Raw genomic sequence first — 20,689 nt, forward strand, 5'->3', positions numbered from 1 at the left:
TGTCGTGAATGCTAAGGCTAGTTAGCACAACCACAGATGTTGGCAGATTTATGGCTTTCCTGGAACGATAAGTTGGTTCTCCGTCACTAGGACATGCAGCAGTTTCCTGCCATTCATGTTCGAAGATGTGGCTCGGTTGTCCACCCGGTAACAGAGATAAGGTCAGACTTGGGGCGTGTTCCGTTTTGCTGTGTTTCAGGGCTCTTCTGCTGACTGCTCAGTTCAGTGAGGTGGGTCTTCGAACACATTTGCCTCCAAATAAAAATGAAGACAAAGAAAAGAAATTTCCTCTAGTTATTGGAACAGAAATTTCCTCAACACTGATTGGTTGTCTTTAGTCTTGAGTAGTGCATCTCTTCATATGGTGTTAGCGGTGCAAGGATAAGGTGGAGGAGCTCAAGCTCTTCACAGATTATCTGCCTCATGTTGCTCTCATGACATGTCGGCAGTTTCAACCTGAATTTTAGTGTTTTAGTGTATATATATTTACATTAAGTTACATTGATAATCTGTGTATTAAAACGGGACGGCATGCTGCATGCAAGTTTAAGCAGTTGTCACGGAAAAGTCCATTTGTTTTAGCAAATTAGATTAAAAAAAGTAAAGTTCATATGTCAAACAGAGCCATATATGCTTTTAATGGGTGTTTTTGTTCAGTTTGATGATTTTGGTTTGCAGATAGGTGGGCTGCAGCTTGTGAATTTCGCCTCACAATGCTCTCAGTTTTCCTTCCACTCAACTTTCTATTAAAATGCTTGAGTGCAGCATTGTGGACGGTCAGCTTCTTCTGATTTTGTGGCTTGCCCACCATGTTTATGTAGGGTCATGCTATGAACACATTGGTTTATTGTAACGTTCAAATTTTCTGGAAAATTGACTTTTAACCCACAGTCGTTCACATTATTGTGGTTTAAACAGCTGGTTTGACATTTTGAACTGAATGACTGAAATTAATTACCTTCATGGTCATATTCTGGTTTACAGAGATGCACCTGTAGCATCTGCTGAGCACGTGAAATTGTGCTTTCTCGTTAGAGCAATTCTAAGTTTCATTCCCGGGAATTTAATGGAATTGGACTTTCAGTCACTTGGATGTTTTCCGAGTGCCAGATTAGCCTCGTCCTCATTGTTTTGACAGCTCTGAATTAAAGGACCGCGCCAGGTAATTAGCGATTGATCCAGAAAAGCGAAAAAAAAAGAGAGAGAGAGAGAGAGAGAGAGAGAGAGAGAGAGAGAGAGAGAGAGAGAACGCCCCACTCTCTCTCTTTTCCAGCTCTCTCCTGTTTCCTTCAGTTACTCCATTAACCGCGTCTCTGACGTCACCGGACGATTAACGCTTCTTATTGGTCCCGGGAGCAGATGGAGGAGTCCTAATGAGCCTGCTGCTACACAGAGAGACCGGGGTTACCGTCTGGGCTGGACCGTCAGAGAAGCAGCGGCATCAGCCTCCCCAGCCTCGTCGCTCGCCGCTCGGTGGCCGAGGCTCCGCGCGTGTCCGCCACCGTTCCCCTCACCTCCTTCTCCCTCGTCCTCCTCTGCCTCCTGACTGCTTCCCCCACCCCATCTATTCTGACTGCATGTTCAGCCACACCGCCTCCCTCTGCGTCTTCACTTCGGCCGAGCTCCGCCGAACATGGACGGCCGGGTTCTCGAGCATCCTCACGCCCAGTTCGGCGGCTCCCTGGGCGGCCTGGTGGGTTTCCCCTACTCGCTCGGTTCCCACCACCACCACCACCACCAGCACGTTTACGAGCTCGCGGGCGGACATCAGCTGCAGTCCGCGGCCGCCGTGCCCTTCTCTATAGACGGATTATTAAACGGCTCGTGCTCGGCCTCCGTGGTCTCCTCCAGCCCTTTACTGTCATCCGACAGCCAGCAGTTCAAACTATCAGGTGAGTCTACCTGTTTGGTTTTGTTTCGTTTTTATATATATTAATATATGTTGGGTTAAAACTCTAAAGTTTGTTCAATTCAAGTTGTTGAATAAAAACTAGTCTGTATTCCTAAAGCTGGTAAAAGTAGAAACTATGTTTATATTATAAAAACTGGAAATTACAAAATAATAATAATAATAAAAATTTAAAAAGTAATGAAAAAGTTTTTAAAAGATCAAGTTTGGATAAGTTATGATGGATGATTTCAGGTTTTTTTTAATTGAGGAAGGGCCCTGGCAATGTGGGGCCCTTCGGCTACATTAACACTTTAATGTCATCCCTCAAAAATATTGTTCTCTTAGTTTTTGCAAGTTTGCTTTTTCGTATTTATCCAAAGAGTAATTAGCGCTTTGTTGTTTGCACTTCAACAGACAAATGTTTTTTGATATTTACTTGTTTTAAAGCATTTGATCAAACAACAAACCAAAGCTGGCAATTTTACACTAAGTTGCTCACATTTCCTTGTCGACGAGACCTGGCATCAGCCTCTCTCAATATCTCTCTCTCTCTCTCTATCCCTCTGTCTCTTCCTCTCTCTCTCTCCCTTTCTCTCTCTCTTCATGCGTGTGCGTGTCTGTCTGTCTTTTACACACGCGCGTCTGCATATGCACACGCACGCGCGCACGCTTCGCAGATTCCGGAGACCCGGATAAGGACAGTCCCGGTTGCAAAAGGAGGAGAACCAGGACGAATTTCACCGGCTGGCAGCTGGAGGAGCTGGAGAAAGCGTTCAACGAGAGTCACTATCCGGACGTGTTCATGCGGGAGGCGCTCGCGCTCAGGCTCGACCTGGTCGAGTCCAGAGTTCAGGTGAGCCAAACGAAATCAGTCTTTATTTCATTATTATTATTATTACTATTATTTGACTTTTCATTCTTTGTCAAATTTGGAGCCATTTTTTTATTGGCTACTCTTTCAACATTTCCCAGTTATTACTTAATTTAACAGGAAAAAAACAAAACAAAACAAAACAAAACAAAAACCTTCCAGCATGAACACATCTGGAGATAATTGTTGTGTTATGGTCCGTAAAGCCTGTCCCGTCCTGATGAAGCTGCTTGTCAATAATGAAAGCGCCAGAAAAGAGTCTCATTTGAATTTTGCACGTGGGCCAGCCATTGATTTATGGGCTAATTAAAACAACTCTATTTACAAAACGAATCGATAGGTGAAAGGATATGTTACACTTCATTTATTTCGGCTCATTTTTTTCTCACTTTATTCATAATTCTGCTAATAGTCTTCTTATTACTTGTGCTTATATTGCGTGAATAAGTTCCAGCACAAATATTTTATTAAACACATTTTGTATTTGTTAACTCTATATATATATATATATATATATAACTGATTTGAGGTGATTTCTACAAGAAAAAAATTGCTATTTATTTTTGTTTTTCTAAAATTAATGGGAATTTTTATATTTTATTTTTTTAGCTAGAGAAAAAGGTTGAGGTCAATTCAGTAAAATAAACTGCTCATTGATAATTTAAAAAAAAAAAAAGCTGATAATATTTTCAGAACTTCATAAAAGGAGAAAATGAAATTTAAGGCTTTGCTAAAGCGTAAACCAGCATGCACGACATTTTCTTGCTAATTTATCACAATTATTATTATTATTATTATTATTATTATTATTATTATTATTATTATTATTATTATTATTAATGTTAACAGTTAAGCTATTGTTTGTTTTAAAGAGCTGTGTGTTGGATGTGGAAACCTGAAAGACGCTTTTCGCTTTTTCAAGCGCGCGCGACGTCCAGCCCGCGTGCTGTTCGCAGCAGTCGCGTGGCGCAAACGGAGCTCGCTGTTATCGTATGCTGTTTGGGGATTTTGTTTCTTAAAACCTCAGATTACTGTTTCCTCAAGCTGCTCAGTGCTCCTTTATCACCAGGTTTTTTTGGGGGGGGTGTTTTGCCAGCGGATGATAGAACCGACATTAACAATTCATAAGAAGCGCCATTGTCGCGCGCGATGTTGGGTCCTCGTGCAGTTATTATGCAATGTTCGGCGGATCCTACTTGCGCATGCTAAACTCCTGGCGTTATCAGCGGCGAACATGCGGCTGTCAGCGCGCCCAGAGGCCGAGCGGTGGGAGCGGGAAGGCGGGTGGAGGCTCCCTGCCTCGGCTCGGTGAAAGAGGAGGTGGAGGGGGCAGGGGAGGGGAGGAGGGAGTCTGAGGGAGCAGAAGGCTGGGTGTGCATGAACAGACGGGATATGGCTGATTTAGCCGTAGAACAGTTAAATTTAATTGGCGGATGTACCTATTACAGCAGCTCATTGGTAATTAACACCAGCACATCTGTGCACCTGCTGGCCTAAGGCTGTGACCTATGAACTTTAGAGGTCTCCAGGTGTTTGAAGCAGCATTGCACATAGATCCAAGGAGATAAAGAATGTGATTGTCTTCAAATTTGGGAGAATTTCTATTGTAAATTTTCCCTGTTTTTAAAATCCTTGCTTTTCCCCTCCCTTTCATGCATTTGTTTTCTCTTGCAGCTATGAAATCTGCTGATGTTTGATCTTGGGAGACCTGTTATGTTTGGTAGTTGTTTTAAAGTGCCCCCCAGAATGTCTTGAATGTCTTGGCTGAGATTGGATGGTGTTTTTTGTTTTGTTTTTCTTTTACTCAAGTATACAGTTATGGGAAACCTACATGAAAATGAATCAAACGCTACCAGAAATATGAATTTATCACAACAATGTAAGGAGAGGCAGGTTTATTTTACATAGCAGCAACAAAAAATATATATCATTAAGCAAAAAAACCCGAAAATGGAACACTGGAGCATTACTTAAAAACGAATACATAAAGTGCTAAATAATCTCAACCATATGGGAAGCATCTCTACTCAGTTTAATAAAAGCAAACAACTCCAATTCATATGTTATGTGGAATCCATTTAGCAAAAGTTCAGATCAGATCAGTTCATAAGAAAGCCAAATCCATTTTCACTGAGATAAAAATCACATGCAATGCAGTTTGATCCTGATATCAATGCAAGACCGCCAGAGTGAAATGACTACATCAGCGTGTCAAAATAAAATGTTTGTTTTTCTGCTGAAGCATTCTGAGTGACAAAAACTTAGAAACTCAAGCAGGTCGATTTCGCTCTTTTTCTTTTTCCTTCCAGTTAAAATAATTGAAACACGTCAGATAAAATCCAACCAGACCTGAATTTTCGTTTTTGGGGGAAAGAACCAAGAAAACAGTGAAGTGAGAATGAAATCTTGTTGAAAAGGATGTGAGTCTAAACACGCTTAGAACCACGTGAAAAACATCAATTCATTAATTCAGGACTTCACATTTTTGTAAATTTAGACCAAAACTAAGATGACTACATATGTCCATATTGTAACCCAAAATTGTGACAATGACCAAAATTGACTTAAAACCTCAAAAACAGCAGAGTCATGAAGTGATAATTAGTAAAAAGGTTTTCACTAATTCCATTTGATTGCACCAAGTGACTAACTTTGCTCCTGGTTCTAATACTGTATTGTTACTTTTAATTCATTCATCCATCGAATTACAGATGTATTAAAAATTTTACCAGACTGGAAGGAACACTGGATTTATGCTTCAAAATCATTATCTCCAAATCTGACTTTTCTTTCACATACAAACAAAAACAGACAATAAAAATTCAGCACCTATACCAACGACATGATAATACAAAAAAACAAAGAATGCTGACAAGAGTTTCTGCTTTTGGTTGTTCATGAATTAATGACCCGCTGCAGTAACAGCAGTCTGATCAGCAGGCAGTACAAAGTGCAGCGCAGAACACATCAGAAGGTGAAAAAATTTTATTCAAAATATGAAAATAGTGAGGAAAAAAAAAGAGAAAAATACTAACGTGTGTGCCTTCTGTGGCTGGAAGGTTGTTTTATGGAGGGTCGATGTGGTTGGGGTTACATAATATTTCACAACTAAATTGCTAAACCAACTGAGAAACTGACCCTAGCATGTGGCTTTATGGGTGAAAAACAAATTAAAAAGTGAAACTGGACAATTTCACAGAAAAGGCCAGCATGCAGATTTAATCTGGCTGAAATGTTCAGTCTGGTGTCAAAATGACTTTCCTATTGTCAGTTGATTAATAGCCATAATTTCAGATGCACCCATCTGATATTAATATCGGTATCGGCCTCAATATTGGAAAAAATTCTCGGTCTAGTATTGGTGACAATTGGCTGTCAATAATGGCAGATCTATTTCTATGCTTTGTGCTCTGAGCGCAATTATTCTTTATTTATTTTACATTATATGTAGAATTCCTAATTACAGATGATTTGTCGCAGTTTATTTTTACATGCTTGACCAATAGTCAACCTATTGTTTTTGCCAGTTTCAGTATTTTTTAATTATTTATTTGACATTGGCTGTTAAACTCCTTATTGTACTGATGGAACAAATTACATTTTTGTTGTTTTTACATGTTTAACCAAAATTGTGCAGCTATGGGTGTATTTAAGTGAGCTGTACTGGTGCAGAATGATCAAATAAATGTGTAATTCAGTACATTTATGTGTGTGATTAAAAAAAAAAAAAGTAAACTTTTTAAGTCAATTCAGTGCTGTTATCCTGTATCGTATCAGTATCAGTTGATACTATTCCTCACATATCGATATTGGAGGGGAAAAAATTTGATTGGTGCGTCCCTAACCATAATAACATCGTTCACAGTGACCTTGTGCCTTTTCAATTTGACTTAATTCAGTTTATTTACATAAAGCCAGTTATTACATATGTAATTTCAACACTTCTTACAAAACAAATCGCTTCAATTCATGTGTAAAATATATCATCATCCAATCATCCTGAAAGATTCAAATTCCTTGTTTTAACAAATAGTGCTGCCACAATAAGCAATAAATCAATTAATCGCAAAATATATTAAAACAAGCTCAATAATTTATATTTGTATTATTTGTTGTTTTTCTCTTTCTACCAAAACCTGGACAACAAATGTTTTCAGTATGGTGCTTTTGTCTCAAGTAGCCTTTTTTTTTTAAGTCACAATTCTGTGTTAAGATACTTCAGTATCAATTTTATTTGTTGTTTCTCTTGTTTTGTTTATTTAAAATGTCTTCCAATTCCAGTGTGAAATCTTCATTAGAATTAAAACTTCTTAATATTTCAGAATGTGTTCTTGCCTTATTATGTCATGACCATTATATTACTTGAAAATGGTCTCAAAACCGTATTATCGTTTATCACGATAACTTCTGGGACAATTTATCGCCCAGTAAAATTTGTTCCTGTGACAGGCCTAATGCCACAGAGCAGCACCACTGAGTTTAAAACGCCAATTAGAAAAAGTTTTCTATGTAGTTGTGTGAGTAAATGTTTACACGCAGTCTCTTTGTGTGTGTGAATAGGTGTGGTTTCAAAACAGACGAGCTAAATGGAGGAAGAAGGAGAACACGAAGAAGGGCCCCGGGCGGCCTGCTCACAACTCCCACCCGACCACATGCAGCGGCGAGCCCATGGACCCCGAGGAGATCGCGCGGCGGGAGCGCGAGCGGGCCGAGAAGAAGAAGCGCAAACAGGAGAGGAAGCTGCTCAAGTCCCAGAACAAGCTCCTGTCGGGCGACAGCTTCCACACGCCGGGCGGCTCTGAAAGTGACAGCGGGGTGTCGCAGTTCACCGACAGCGAGCAGCAGCCGCCGCCGCCCTCCATCCACGTGGAACTACCGCCGTCGAGGGCCGAATCCAGCTGCGACCAAACGCGACACGACTTCGGTCAGCCGCAAAACCAGCCAAACCAAAGAACCGTGGGGGAACCGGAGCAGGTCTCTCCGGGCAGCACGCACGGCCCCGGGGGTCAGAGGTCGCCCGGCATGCAGAAGCGGAACCCATTCAGCGTGGAGAGCCTCCTCTCCGACACCATGCCACGACGGAAATCGCAACTGGACTTTTCCTCGCTGCCCAATCAAAGGACGCTGGTGGGCAAGGGGCACTTCCTGCTTTACCCCATCACCCATCAGCCTTTGGGGTTCTTAGTACCCCAAGCCGCCCTGAAGGCAGCTCCATGTCAGGAGAACTCCGACAGACTCGCCCAGGGACAGAGGCGCTCGCCGAGTGAAGGGAGCCCGGCTCCCTCAGACTTCTCCGCCTTTGGCAGCACCACTGACCGTTTGAACTCGGCCCATAGAGAGCACACACACCACCATCGCCTCGGTGTCACATCAGAGGCGGGCGACGCCAGGGACCGCGTCGGCAGCAGCACAAAGGCGGCCTTCCCCGTTCCTTCACCGCCCGACGGCGCAGATCAGACGGTTCCGGTCGGCAAGGACGGGGTGCCGACATCTCGAACGGAGGTCGAGCAGAGTTCAGAGGAAAGGAGCGCAAGAGAGGAGCCGGGGTCTCCAGGCCTCGCTGAGGCGAGCACAGACTGCAGAGAAACACCAGGAACAGATGGAGAGGATGTCGATATGGACTAACACTTTCTAGGAGCAAACACAAACAAAGGACCAGCGAAAGAAAAAAAAACAACGATCCAACCGGTTCAAACATTCCCAAAGTTCTGCCGAGACACTCTGAAACATATCAGGAATCAGGAGACTTGATCTTTTGTTTATTTTATTAACTTTTTTAAAGGGTTTGACGAGTCCAGCCTTTTGAGCAACCCCCTGGCCCTCGACACACACCTTTTAGAAGCAGGTTTCGCTCTTTTTCTTTTTCCTTCTTTTCTTTTGTTTTTGTGAACAGCTTGTAAGAAAAACTATAGGCTTCAATAAATCGTACACAACAAAAATCCTCAAATATTGTAAAAAAAACAACAACAAACAAAAACAAAAAAAAAGTGAGATAACGATATTTATATGTAAACATTTTTGATAAATAAAGTTATTGTTTTAATTGAATCCAGTTTGTCTTGAGGTTGGAGAGAGAAAAAGGATGTTTGACAGAAGCTTTTTGGATCAGGGCAGCTAGAGTTTTGTCACGTTACAGCAGAGTCCCCCCCCCCCCTCTCGTTTTGTCCTCCCCTCACCCCCTCTGTGTCGTGAGCCATGCAAGAGCTGGAGCTCAAGTCCGTCTGGCTGTTTGTATTTATTGCTTTAACAAATTTATTCATTTGAAAGGCCGAGCTGGAATGAGGTTAGTGGCCGCGGGCTATAGGACCCTGCGCCTCCTGCTGAGTTTTGATATGAAAGTAATTATTTTCCCACTGGCTGCCGCAGGTCTCCAGGCAGTAACCCCACCACCACCACCACCATACACCCCCCAACCCCACACACACACTCACACACACACACGCACGCGCACACACACATCCCTTCTTTCTCTTCTCCTCTCCCCTTCTTTCGTTTCAGCCCAAAGGGTTATTAGACATTACCGATTTCCAGTGATATGGAATCACATAAACTTCCTACAATAATAGAATTAGCATGAAAGGCAGGGGTGTCAAATTGAAATGGGAAAATAATAGCCGCGCCAGCTGCACCGCGCGGGTGTGTGTCTGCGCGCGCGCGCGCGCGCGTCCCGCCGTGCGTGAGCGTGCATAGTCTATTGAGCAGGAGGCGGAGATGGTGGGAGATTCGTGGGGCGGAATTTTCATGAGCTGCCGCGGCTGTCAGACGGCCCTTGTAGTCGGCTATATTAAGATAGATGCTCGATGATATCCCTCATTGTTCTGTCGCTTATATTGATGTTGCTGTGTTATCGCCCTATTGATCATGTGTTGCACATAATAGGACAGGCGCGCGCCCGCCTGCCTCGGGTTTTTTTTTTTTTTTTTTTTTTTTTTTTTTTTAACAAAAGCGCCTGGGCCCCTCGTCATTTGTTCTAATAGGACTGTGATTCCCTCCGGGCCGAGACAGATAAAGATATAGGAGGGGACACGGAATAAAGGAAGGAAGCCTGGTGATATGCTATAGCATTCTTTTTTTTCTTTTCTTTTTTTAAACTAATTGTTGTTAGAACTTCGAGGAGTGCACTACAAATGTTGATTTTGGAGAACATTGCATATTATTAGTCATTAAAAACGAAACAGAACATTTAGACTACAATCTGATTAAATAGTTTTCATTCTACAATTTGTTTAAAATGGTCATGTGCTAATAAACAGGCCGGATTTGGACACTGAATCTAATGGAGCAATATTAATTAATACTAGCTGATTTTATTGGCAATAACTTAAATTTACTTACTCGATTAAGTGAGTTAATTTTCTAACTATTCAGTGTGGATTGTTTTTCTGATTTGGCGTGTTCTCCATGGCAACGAGAAAAAAAACATAACAATTGGTTTATTAACGCATACTGAGGCTAATATATTGACATCTATTTTAATAAGTAAACATATAAACATTTAGCTGTGCAACTAGAGCTAATGTGTTCTGTTCATTGGAAATGATTGCCTCAGGACTGCGAAGCTAAACATGCCTGCAGGTTTGACTTTAGCTTTAGCACTTTAGCATAACCAGTTCAGGTTGAATGCAATTTAGTATATATATATATATATATATATATATATATATATATATATATATATATATATATATATATATATATATATATATATATATATATATATATATATATATATACCACCACAAAGTAATACGTTAAAATTTGCCCTTAGAATCATAGCTCTGGTGTTAACCGCCTACCACCGCTATGAGTGAAGAAGCTTAGCTTGTTAGCATGTTTGACATAGCTAAACTTGCTAAAATTGGATTAAAAAAACAAAACGCTAAATATTTTGTTTTTGTTTGATTAAGGGATGTAATGCTTTTTTTCTATTGCTATAAGTTTTTGTGCAATCTGTTTTCTCTGAGTCAAGCTGTGCTGTTCATTATATCTAATCGCTTCACTGCTCAGAAGCTGGGCTTGCTAGCCGGCTGGGTTGGTTAGCTAAAGCTGGATGGTACTTTAGATTTTTCTTGAGCACATAAAACTGTCTTAGCCACAAGTCTAATGGGAATTTTTAAAACGTGTGTTTTTTCTAAATTGATAAGTAGTTCATCACTGAATAGCTCCACTAATTGTGGACACGTCGTACAATTAGTGAGAAATTGTTAAACCAGTTCAACAGCTTCGTGGTCATGTTTTCATCAAAAGTGTTTTAACAAGCTAAAAACAAGTTAGAATTCAACCGCCACAAAACGTAATGTTCAAAAGCTACTTCTTGATTCAAATAATGATCTAATTTCTACGACTCTCCAAAATTCTGTTTTACAGTGAGTGTGCCATGTCCACCATAGCTTGGCTGATTTGTGTACGTGGTTTGCAGTATACATGAACATGTCTACCTCACAAACGTTATGGCCTGTCATACAACTGGTTGTTGACAAAGTTGCTGGTTGCTGACAAGTTGGTGGTTGCTGACCAAGTTGCTGGTTGTTGACCAAGTTGCTGGTTGTTGACAAAGTTGCTGGTTGTTGACAAAGTTGCTGGTTGTTGACCAAGTTTCTGTGTCGGACCAACGATTTAAATCTGCATTCGTCTCTGGCAGCAGCAGTAAAGCGAAAGTTAAACTTGCGCCCAAGCTTTTTAACTTTGACAAGTCATTTGCTATCAAACGAGACATTATAGCTGTGGACTTGCCTCAGTGTTGGAACAGATTTTAAACATGGACTGACAATTTGGAAACATTTAGTGCCTCATTCACAAACCAGCTCAGAGATTTCCCTCTAAAAAGATCTTAGTGGCCACTAAATAGTAATGATCAGAGTTCTGAAAGGCCTACATGGATATGTAGGCCTTTCAAATGATATTGGTTCTGTCAATCTTAGCCATACTTTCATCAATATGTGTGGTTTAAAAGAAACTGGAAAGACAAGACTGCCATTGTTTGGCTCACACTATAGAAGACTTATAAATTAGTTTAAAGTTAAGGAGTATCACAAGACCTCCAGCTGAGAAAAGTCAGTTTCAAAAGAGAGAATTCAAACTTTTTTCCAGATTTGCTAAGACAGCGCAATCAATGCCACAGTAGATTTAAAATGTGCATTGATCTGATGTTTCAGCTTGTCCTGCGCCTTGATCCCAAAACTATCTCCTTTGTTTTTTCTGTTTGTCTCACACCAGCTGAGCTGGTGGATCCCAATAACTAGACCAAATCTGAGGCGTTCAGTTTGGTGGGAACATGTTGACTGATTTAAGTGCATGTAGCTGTGAAAGTTCAGCTCTCTCTCTCCAATCTATTGACCGATCCTGTCCAGATGAAATGGACCCAAAATGTCTCACTGATTCCTCATCTGAGATTCTAACAGTTTGGTTTTACAGTGTATGGAGGCGGAGGAGATGTTTGTTCTTTCAAACAAATAGAAGCGTTCAATGGACATGCGCAAATCCGCGTTTAAAAAAAACAGAGAGAGAGAGACAGAGAGAGAGAGAGAGAGAGAGAGAGAGAGAGAGAGAGAGAGAGAGAGAGAGAGAGAGAGAGAGAGAGAGAGAGAGAGAAAGAGAGAGAGAGAGTGTTTGGCTTATGAAGTGTAAACTGCCACCAACTCCCTGGAAACCGAAATCCCAATTATTAAAACCATTAATTCCGGGCGAGCCGAGCTCAGTGTTGACAGGCCCCGGCTAAATGTCCCCTGATCCCTCCCGGTCACCTCGCCTTTATTTGCAAATAAATTGAGGGAAGATCCGAGGGACAGGGGGCTTTACTTTCGCTGCGCCGACCCAAAATGAATTTCCCCGCGCCGGAGCCCCTTTAATAATATTTACATAATTTTTGCTCAGTGACTCTGCTGTTTGCGCGGAAGGAAGCGGGTTTGGTGGAGGAGGGGGGAAGAGGGGGTTTTGGGGGAGGGGGGCGCTGGGGTCTTACAGGGAAAAAAAATAATTAGACAAGAAGACGAGGAGGGAAGAGGAGTGAGAAACAGCAGGGGGGAGGACGGGTTAAGACCGAGGCTGAGCACTAAATTCCCAGACAGCTAAAATCAATGAAAGTAATAACCCTATTATTTAATTCATAAGGACTTTATTTCCCCACAAGGCCTCGAGTGACGTCCCCTCCGACCGAAACAATCGCATTAAATCGTTCGTTCCGCGCCCGCCGTGTGAAATCCCCACGTCCATTCAGCGCGTTCCTTTTATTTATCTCTTTTTTGTTATTATATTATTGTTTTTTTATTATTATTTTTTATTTTATCTTCAGGTGAGAGACTTCATTATGATCGGGTCGGTTTCGGATGCGCAGGCTGAACTCCTGCTGTCAGGCCTTTTGCTGCAGCCCGAGTTTCACATCCAGGAAAAATAATAAATCAAAACAGAAAGCAGAGGATTTCATCTACAGGAGAACCCTGACCCCGCCCCCAGACCAGACTGTTATTATTATTATTATTATTATTATTATTATTATTATTATTATTATTATTATTATTATTATTATTATTATTGTGTGTTGTTGTTAATTAGCAGATAGAAAATATGGCGGTGCGTTCACTTCTTAAACAGTGTGAGACGTTCACTGACATCTGAACACGTTCCCTTTAATTAGACTGAATTTTTGCTTCCTTTATCTGGTCAGATTATACATTTACAATCGAGGACACTTGGCGTATCTGATTTATAAAATGTTTTAAATCTGTTCTGAAAGGTTACAGCTAAGAACCAATTGTCCAATAGAGGCCCAGGACTGCAAGCCTGATTTTGTTTTTAGGGTTAGCACTATAAGTAAGATAACTAAAGCTGCATTACAACCTCAGTTCTTACTGTAACATGGAACATTTCTTCAATTTGACCAAGTACACAATTATATAGTGTCCCAACAATATTCAAATATGGTTGGGACAATATTTAATCCAGTGAATGATTAAACAATTATAGACGAATTCAAATCAAGACATTTGTGCAACTTTCAAACAAATTTAGTGCCCGACAGACAAAATTCACATTATAATGTGTTTAGTAAAAACTAAAAGAGTTTATATGTCCTCAGTTTAACAAGCTCCTCCTTAAAAGTATGAAAGTCACCAAACTAAACACATTTTGGGCTAAACAAACACAGCCAATCTCCATTAAATGCATGTATTTGTCTATTTATAACAGTTCCTAAAAAATGATGTAATTGATTTTTAATTTTGGTGTATTATCCAGTGGGCCCCATTTGTGGAAAACCTAGAGAAAATATGGCTGGATGGCCAATCTATCTATCTATCTATCTATCTATCTATCTATCTATCTATCTATCTATCTATCTATCTATCTATCTATCTATCTATCTATCTATCTATCTATCTATCTATCTATCTATCTATCTATCTATCTATCTATCTATCTATCTATCTATCTATCTATCTATCTATCTATGTCTGTCTGTCTGTCTGTCTGTCTGTCTGTCTGTCTGTCTGTCTGTCTGTGTGCGTGCGTGCGTGTGTGTGTCTCCGACTCAAACGACCAATCGATCAAGCCGAGCCCGGACCGGCCCCGGCCCTCCTGCCGGGCCCCGGCGCCGCTCATGCATCACACTTTATGAATTCAATTTCAACCGGGAGAAATTTTCAATTTGAACGCGCGATCATTACGGCGTGGGGGGATAGCGCAAATTGTTTTTGCTCTATTATGCATTCGGACGCCATCATTTTTCTTTCTAATTACCGAGGTGTCAGCTCGGCCTGTCACCCGGGCGCTGATTTTCAATTTAACTGATCATCATACATTCATTTTCCCATTTGATAAATCTGCTATCTAGACGCGCCCGCCATGCCCGGAATATTAAGCGGCGCCGGGCGCGCGGTAATAGGGGGATGTGTATGCGGCAATGAGCGCGGATCAGCCAGCTAATTTAGCACCTTCCACGTTCCCGTCTCCAACTCTCCCCCCTCCCCCCTTTTCCAATTCTCAAGAGGAGGCAAGGGAGGAAAAAGAAAACTGGGTAGAGAAGAGGGGCGAGTCCAATGTCTAACCTCCTGAGGCGAAGAAGACACAGAAAAAAAAAAAAAAAAAGACCAGAGGTGGAAGAATATAAAACATTATGTCAGAGGACAAACCCGTCTTCCAACCATTCCTCAAAATATGAGCTCAATTTAGAGAATCAATTGACACTAATCGAGTTCTTCAAAGATCCCCCCCCTTCTCCCCCCCCCCCCCCCCCCCCCCCCCCCCCCCACACACACATCATTTAAAGAAACCAATTTGCACAATTAATTGTAGACTTCAGGAACCCAATAGGTTCCTGGCATTGAGAAGAACACGGGACGTTAGGTGTCAAACTATTAAGGCCTCATCCCAAAGAAGGTTTTTGTTTTTCCAAAAACAATCTTTTTTTTTTTTAAGTTTTCTTTTTCCATGGCATGATTTCCAGAATTGTGTTCATTCACACAAAAAGATGAGCCCAAAATGCAGTGAAACTGTGCAAACCCCGTTATGATCTGATTTAATGAAGTCGCAGAAAAATGCCAAAAAACTCAGGATGAGTCTGCTGTCCTGCAGGCCTGGGGTCGAACGACGGGTTTCACTTTGTAATATGGTTGTTTTTATTGTGTTTTTAGCAACACAAGCTGACACAGAAGCACACTGGACAAGCAACCACACACACACTTCACAAAAATGTCAATCAACCAGTTAATTACACCGTCATGTTTTCAGACTATCCGAAGAGTACCCGGAGAGGACCACAGTATCCAAACTCCATGTAAGTTTCTGGGACTTGAACCCAGAAACCTCTTGATGTAAAGAAAGAGTGGTGCTAATGTCCCCAGGAGGAAACCAGGGTACCCTGAGAGAACCCACTCATGCACGGGGAGAAAGATTTGGATTCATGGCCTGCTTCCTGGTGGGAACTGCATCTATGCTAGGAACTGTTCAGACCAATCTGTAGGTTTTGATTCTTGTTCTCTGTGTCAGCTATACTACACACAGACCTGTTGCCAAGGCAACTGACTGACAACAACAGCTCCATTAGTGTATCAAAATTCACAGCCAAAAGACACACAAACATTTCCCCCACAAAGAACAAAACCTTCAGTCTTTTCAGTATCATGCTTTCAGGACGGATGTTTATTTTGTGATTATTAATAAGTGATTGCCTGAACACAGCGGCGGTAGATTAGCTAAACACCTGCTCTACTGATGATCTGTCAGAGGTGGTGTGTAAGTAGTAATAAGTCAAATTTATTATTTTTTATTTTTTCACTGAACCATATAGCAGGTCGAGTTCCACACCATATCTACTTGTTAAGGTTGTCATAGTCAAGCTAGCATCCCGGACCTACTTCACTCTCCCTCGCTTTTCAATAACCCGTGAATTGTGATACCCTTGAATCTTGTTATCTGGATGTTGCAGTGTTGACAATTAGTAGCAAAGCACTGCGTCCCTGTTGACAACTCAACAGCTAAAACCAAAGCTAATCATCCAGCAGAGAGCCGAGGGGCAGGATATTGAGCTCTTGTGACGTCACGTTGCAACAAATTTCCTGTACGATTCAGTAACTTTTGTCAAAACAAAACGCGATGTTAAAAGACTGCTGAATCAAGACTTGTCATTTTTAGAAAATCACAGGATGGTTATAGTAATGTTCTGGATAAATCATTTATATTCCAATCACATATAGGCTACTGTATTTAACTATTTTTTTCTTACAGTTCTCAGAGTAGGATCTCAAACCTGTCTGTTGTGTTTGGGTCTGCTGACTGAGACTCACACATCCCAATAAGGGCCACCTTGTTTAACTGCCAATAAGTACAGTCAGGACTGCTGCGGCGTAATGAGCGTTTATAGGCACCAAGCAGCTCTGGTTTTTGTCGTGTTCTTTGTTTCATTAGCCCACTGGTTGTAATAAATGCCAACGAGCCAACGGGATAGATTTTAATTAAGTCGGTGAGAGATGAGTGGAGTGACACGGAAAGCAAGGGGCAGGGCGGCAAGATGGAAGTGGAGGGGGACAGCTTTTCAATAAATCGGCTCGCTCAGGGGTTACTCGGTGATTTCCTCTGCAAAGTGTTGGGGCTGGGCAGGACTCGCAGTAATTTGGTTGATAAATCAGCTGTGTTAGGGGCACGGAGCTTACCGCTCGGCCGGTTGGTTCTGCGCGTGATTTATGTGTTACCCGGGGGTCGTACACAAGCCCATGACAGTCCAGGATGAATTAACCGGGAGCCAGAGCGCTCCTAATGAGCGTGTATTATTTCGCACACACCCCTGCTTTAAGGTGGGTGGAGGGCAGGAGGGTGCGAATGAGGAAAACTGGTATAGACTCTCCCTTCCTCACCCCCACAACCTCCTCTGTGCCATCCCCAAGGTGTCGCATTGATTCAGCATCAGAGCGTTAACCTACACACACACACACACACACACGCACACACACACACACACATATAGAGAGGAATAGTGCGTCATTTATCTGTAGTAGGCCATCTATGAGATGAATTGTTCAATAAAGGTCTGGCACAAGATGATTGGGGTTAACCGAAGCACAAACTAGACAGAGACATCTTCTGACAAAAAGATTCAAGCGATGGTTGTGTTTCTATTCACCTGCGGCAACTGGAATTACGAAAATAAATATGCTTAATGGAAATTTTGAGAAAACTCACGTTTTTGCAGTAGGATGAGGTGGACTTACAGCTGTATTTCACACACACACAAATACACACACACGCACGCACACACACACACACACACACACACACACACACACAAAACTGCAATGGAAACACTTCTTTTCCACTTCACACGAGCCACGTGATGGACGACCGGATGTTGCTACTGGCGGAAAAGACAAGGAAGAAGACAGGAAGTAATAGGAAGAAGACATGTTTCCATGTGAACTTATTGTAACAGTCAGAACTGTGTCATGATTTTCATTGTGTTACTTATTTAATTGAAACACTGCAATTGCCAAATTGGGTGTTTTTTTTGTTTTTTTTCAACATTAGGCAAAATATTGTCAAAGTTTCTTGCCATTTGTTGTGGAAACGCAACTAGTCACACGGTAGCTGCCTTTCCATTGATCATATACTGGAGTAATAAAAATTATTCCAGTAATAATGAAAAAATTATTACTCTTTATTTTTTGAAACGCTGGTTGAGGCTATTGCTAGTTTAGCATGCTACAGATCTTGCTATACTAGAAGAAGCAAAGTGTTTGTTAGAGGACAGACTCGTACTGCTGTTGCTCAACAACGTGGTCTGATTTGGCTTTGAGAAACTACAAATACCTGCTTGAAGGAATTATTAACAAGACTAATAATTCAGATCAAAATTACAACCTGATCATGAGCTAAATATATTTTGCTCTCAGTTGTCGGCTATAAATGCCAGCCTGATAAACTTGGTATTGAAATAACAGTTGATGAAGTGGAACACTTGTGGTTTTAGAACAGAAAGGCACAACACCTGTATGGAATAAACAGAAACAGCTTTTGGTTTTGGGCTGGTCTAGTCAAAGTTCAGACTTGAATTCGATGATTAAACGGAAATGCTCATTTGAAAAAAGCTTCGTCTAATATTGATACTTGCATGGGGACCTGAAACAGGCAGTGTGACATATGAGCAAAACAAAATATGTGGGGGAATTCTTTTTCACAGCATTGAACCTGTAAGCAGGTGATACGTCACAGCCAGATCTTCCTGGACAAATCATTTTGTACCTGTGAGTCACTTCTTATCTGTTGGTAATTAAAGATTTGATAGATTTCTGCAAACAAGACTCAAACAAATTTATCCCCATTTCTACCGATTGCGGTTCTCATCAAAATTCAACATGAACATGACAGACAAAAAAAAAAAAAAAAATAGATCAAAGTAACGGGAGTAAAGACCTCAAAATGTATCTTGGGTTGTCAGTCAAAACACAAAATGCATTCTTTGTAAAAGTCAAAACCTCGTTGTGGTTTGCACATTTCGGTCCGCTGTGCGCTCGCTCTGTTAGCCGAGAGCTGCTTCCTGACCTCCGCTTCACCACAACGACACAGCTCATCTTTCTGCGAAAGCCGTCCTCCGACTCACTGGCAAAACAGTTGCTCTTTTTCTCTGCTGCCGTGGCTCTTTGACGAGCAACACGACGACGCCATGCTGTCACTCGTCGAACTGAGAGGTATCCGCACGAGCCGAAAAAAAGCACAGCAGAAGTAAACTCAGCCCTGCTTTATTTTAATATACAAACGTATTAACAGAAATATATATATGTATATATATATAGTTTAGTCAAACATAACGCAGAGCTATTTTATTAGACACTGTTTGAAGAAAGTGCGTGTTATTTTATGCCGTGACATTTATTTCTTGTTTGCCGGGTCTGTAATGAAATATGGCGTCAGCAGCGTTAGCAGCTCGTGCTAGAACTTTCGATTCCTAAGTCCATACGGCGCAGTTCATTAGGCCCAGTGGAAAAGTGATTGCCTTCGCTGCCAACTTTGTGTGTCTCACAACAGTCGTTGAAGTGGGGAAGAGTTTCGACGGTAAATAGACTGAATTTATGCTGCGCTTTTCTCATCAAGGCAACAATTGAAGGTTATTTACACTAGAAGTGCCCAAGCACACACTCACACACGAAAGGCAGGCGGGAGAGGAAGTGGCAGAAGAAATCTGGAGTGGAACTCGCAACTTTTCGCTTCAAATCAAAGTCAATTCAAAGAGATTGACGTCGTGAAAACATGAAAAATACACAGACGAGTGTGAAACCGGTATTAAACTTGACTTTTTGTCAAATATGCTTGTCAGTGTTCCAGTTATTATGAGTCTAAAGGAAACTCTAAAGAAAACAGATGAACCAATTGAAGTGAATTGCTTCAATTGGTAACAAGCAATTCAATGAAGTTTATCCCGCTTAATTTATTAAGTTGGTTTAACTTGACATAAATAAGTCAGTCTCACTCAAATCATTTAATTTACATCAAATTAATAAGTGAAATAATAAAGGACCTATTTTTGGCTCAGGCTGCCTTTATTTGACAGGGAAGCAGGTAATGAACAGACCAGGAATCAAACCTGCAACACCCACAGCCAGGCTTGAGACCTCTGTATGTTTGCTGTGTTTAACCCGTGAGTCACCACAACACCTGGTCGATGACGGATCTGTCCCTGATGAAGCTTGCATCATGTAGGATGCAAACGCTACGCTGAAATGAATTGTTTCAAGTAAATTAATTGTTTCAAGTTTCACTTAAAGCTTCTTTAAGTGAAAAAATGTCAACTTTTAAGTTAATTCAACACAAAAAAGTCTCTGTCATCTCTAAACCGAAGGAATTAAGTGAGATTAATGTAAATAAGTCCATAAAATGAGCTACAGCCCAAATACATTTCTTACAGTGTAGACAGGTGGGTTTTTAAAGGAGCTCGGTGTTTCAGCTGTTTTGCAGTTTTCTGGAAATTTGTTCCAGATTAGTGGAGCAGATAGAAGATGAATGCTGCTTTTCAATGTTTGGTTCTGGTTCTGGGTGTGGAGAGCAGAACCAGAAGATCCGGGAGGTCTGGAAGATTGATACAAGAGCACCAACTTGTTGCTCAGCGTTTGGACTGGAAGACGACGGCTCTCTCCACTGAGCCACAGTCCCCCCCTGAGTGTGAGTCAAAGCTGTGAAGCTGCAGGAGCTCTCTGGTGTTGCACCAACACTTTTCTTTTTAAGACATGAAAGTGAATATTTGTGGTTCATATTCCTCTCCTGAAATCCGTCTCTACAATCTAACAGGTTTTAGGATTTAAAAAAAAAAAACAAGAATCGGACGCTTAGCTTTGAATTTATGAAACATATTCTCACAGGGGCAAATTTATACAAAACAGTTACCAAAGTACTGATAAAATCAAACAATCTCAACAAATCACTACTGCAACTGATCTCCAACCTTTTAT

At 41.3% G+C, this 20,689-nt stretch overlaps 1 protein-coding gene across 1 annotated transcript; it reads left to right on the forward strand.

Moving 5' to 3' along the window:
- The first annotated feature begins 1,404 nt into the window (after nucleotides 1–1,404).
- LOC129376891 (homeobox protein unc-4 homolog) lies at nucleotides 1,405–8,810 on the forward strand. Its single transcript, XM_055056541.1, has 3 exons — nucleotides 1,405–1,892; nucleotides 2,569–2,744; nucleotides 7,323–8,810. The coding sequence occupies exons 1-3, from the start codon at nucleotides 1,634–1,636 to the stop codon at nucleotides 8,385–8,387; spliced, it is 1,500 nt and encodes a 499-aa protein (XP_054912516.1). The 5' UTR covers nucleotides 1,405–1,633; the 3' UTR covers nucleotides 8,388–8,810.
- Nucleotides 8,811–20,689: the final 11,879 nt, after the last annotated feature.

Source organism: Poeciliopsis prolifica, unplaced genomic scaffold (genome assembly GCF_027474105.1).
Source record: "Poeciliopsis prolifica strain line A6 unplaced genomic scaffold, Auburn_PproV2 SCAFFOLD045, whole genome shotgun sequence".
Lineage (NCBI taxonomy): Eukaryota > Metazoa > Chordata > Actinopteri > Cyprinodontiformes > Poeciliidae > Poeciliopsis > Poeciliopsis prolifica.

Bases quoted from the DNA above. Each gene is read 5' to 3' on its own strand.
- LOC129376891 (XM_055056541.1), top strand. From the start codon at position 1,634: ATGGACGGCCGGGTTCTCGAGCATCCTCACGCCCAGTTCGGCGGCTCC. The intron at 1,893-2,568 runs GTGAGTCTACCT...CACGCTTCGCAG, and splicing joins CCAGCAGTTCAAACTATCAG to ATTCCGGAGACCCGGATAAG. The intron at 2,745-7,322 runs GTGAGCCAAACG...GTGTGTGAATAG, and splicing joins TGGTCGAGTCCAGAGTTCAG to GTGTGGTTTCAAAACAGACG.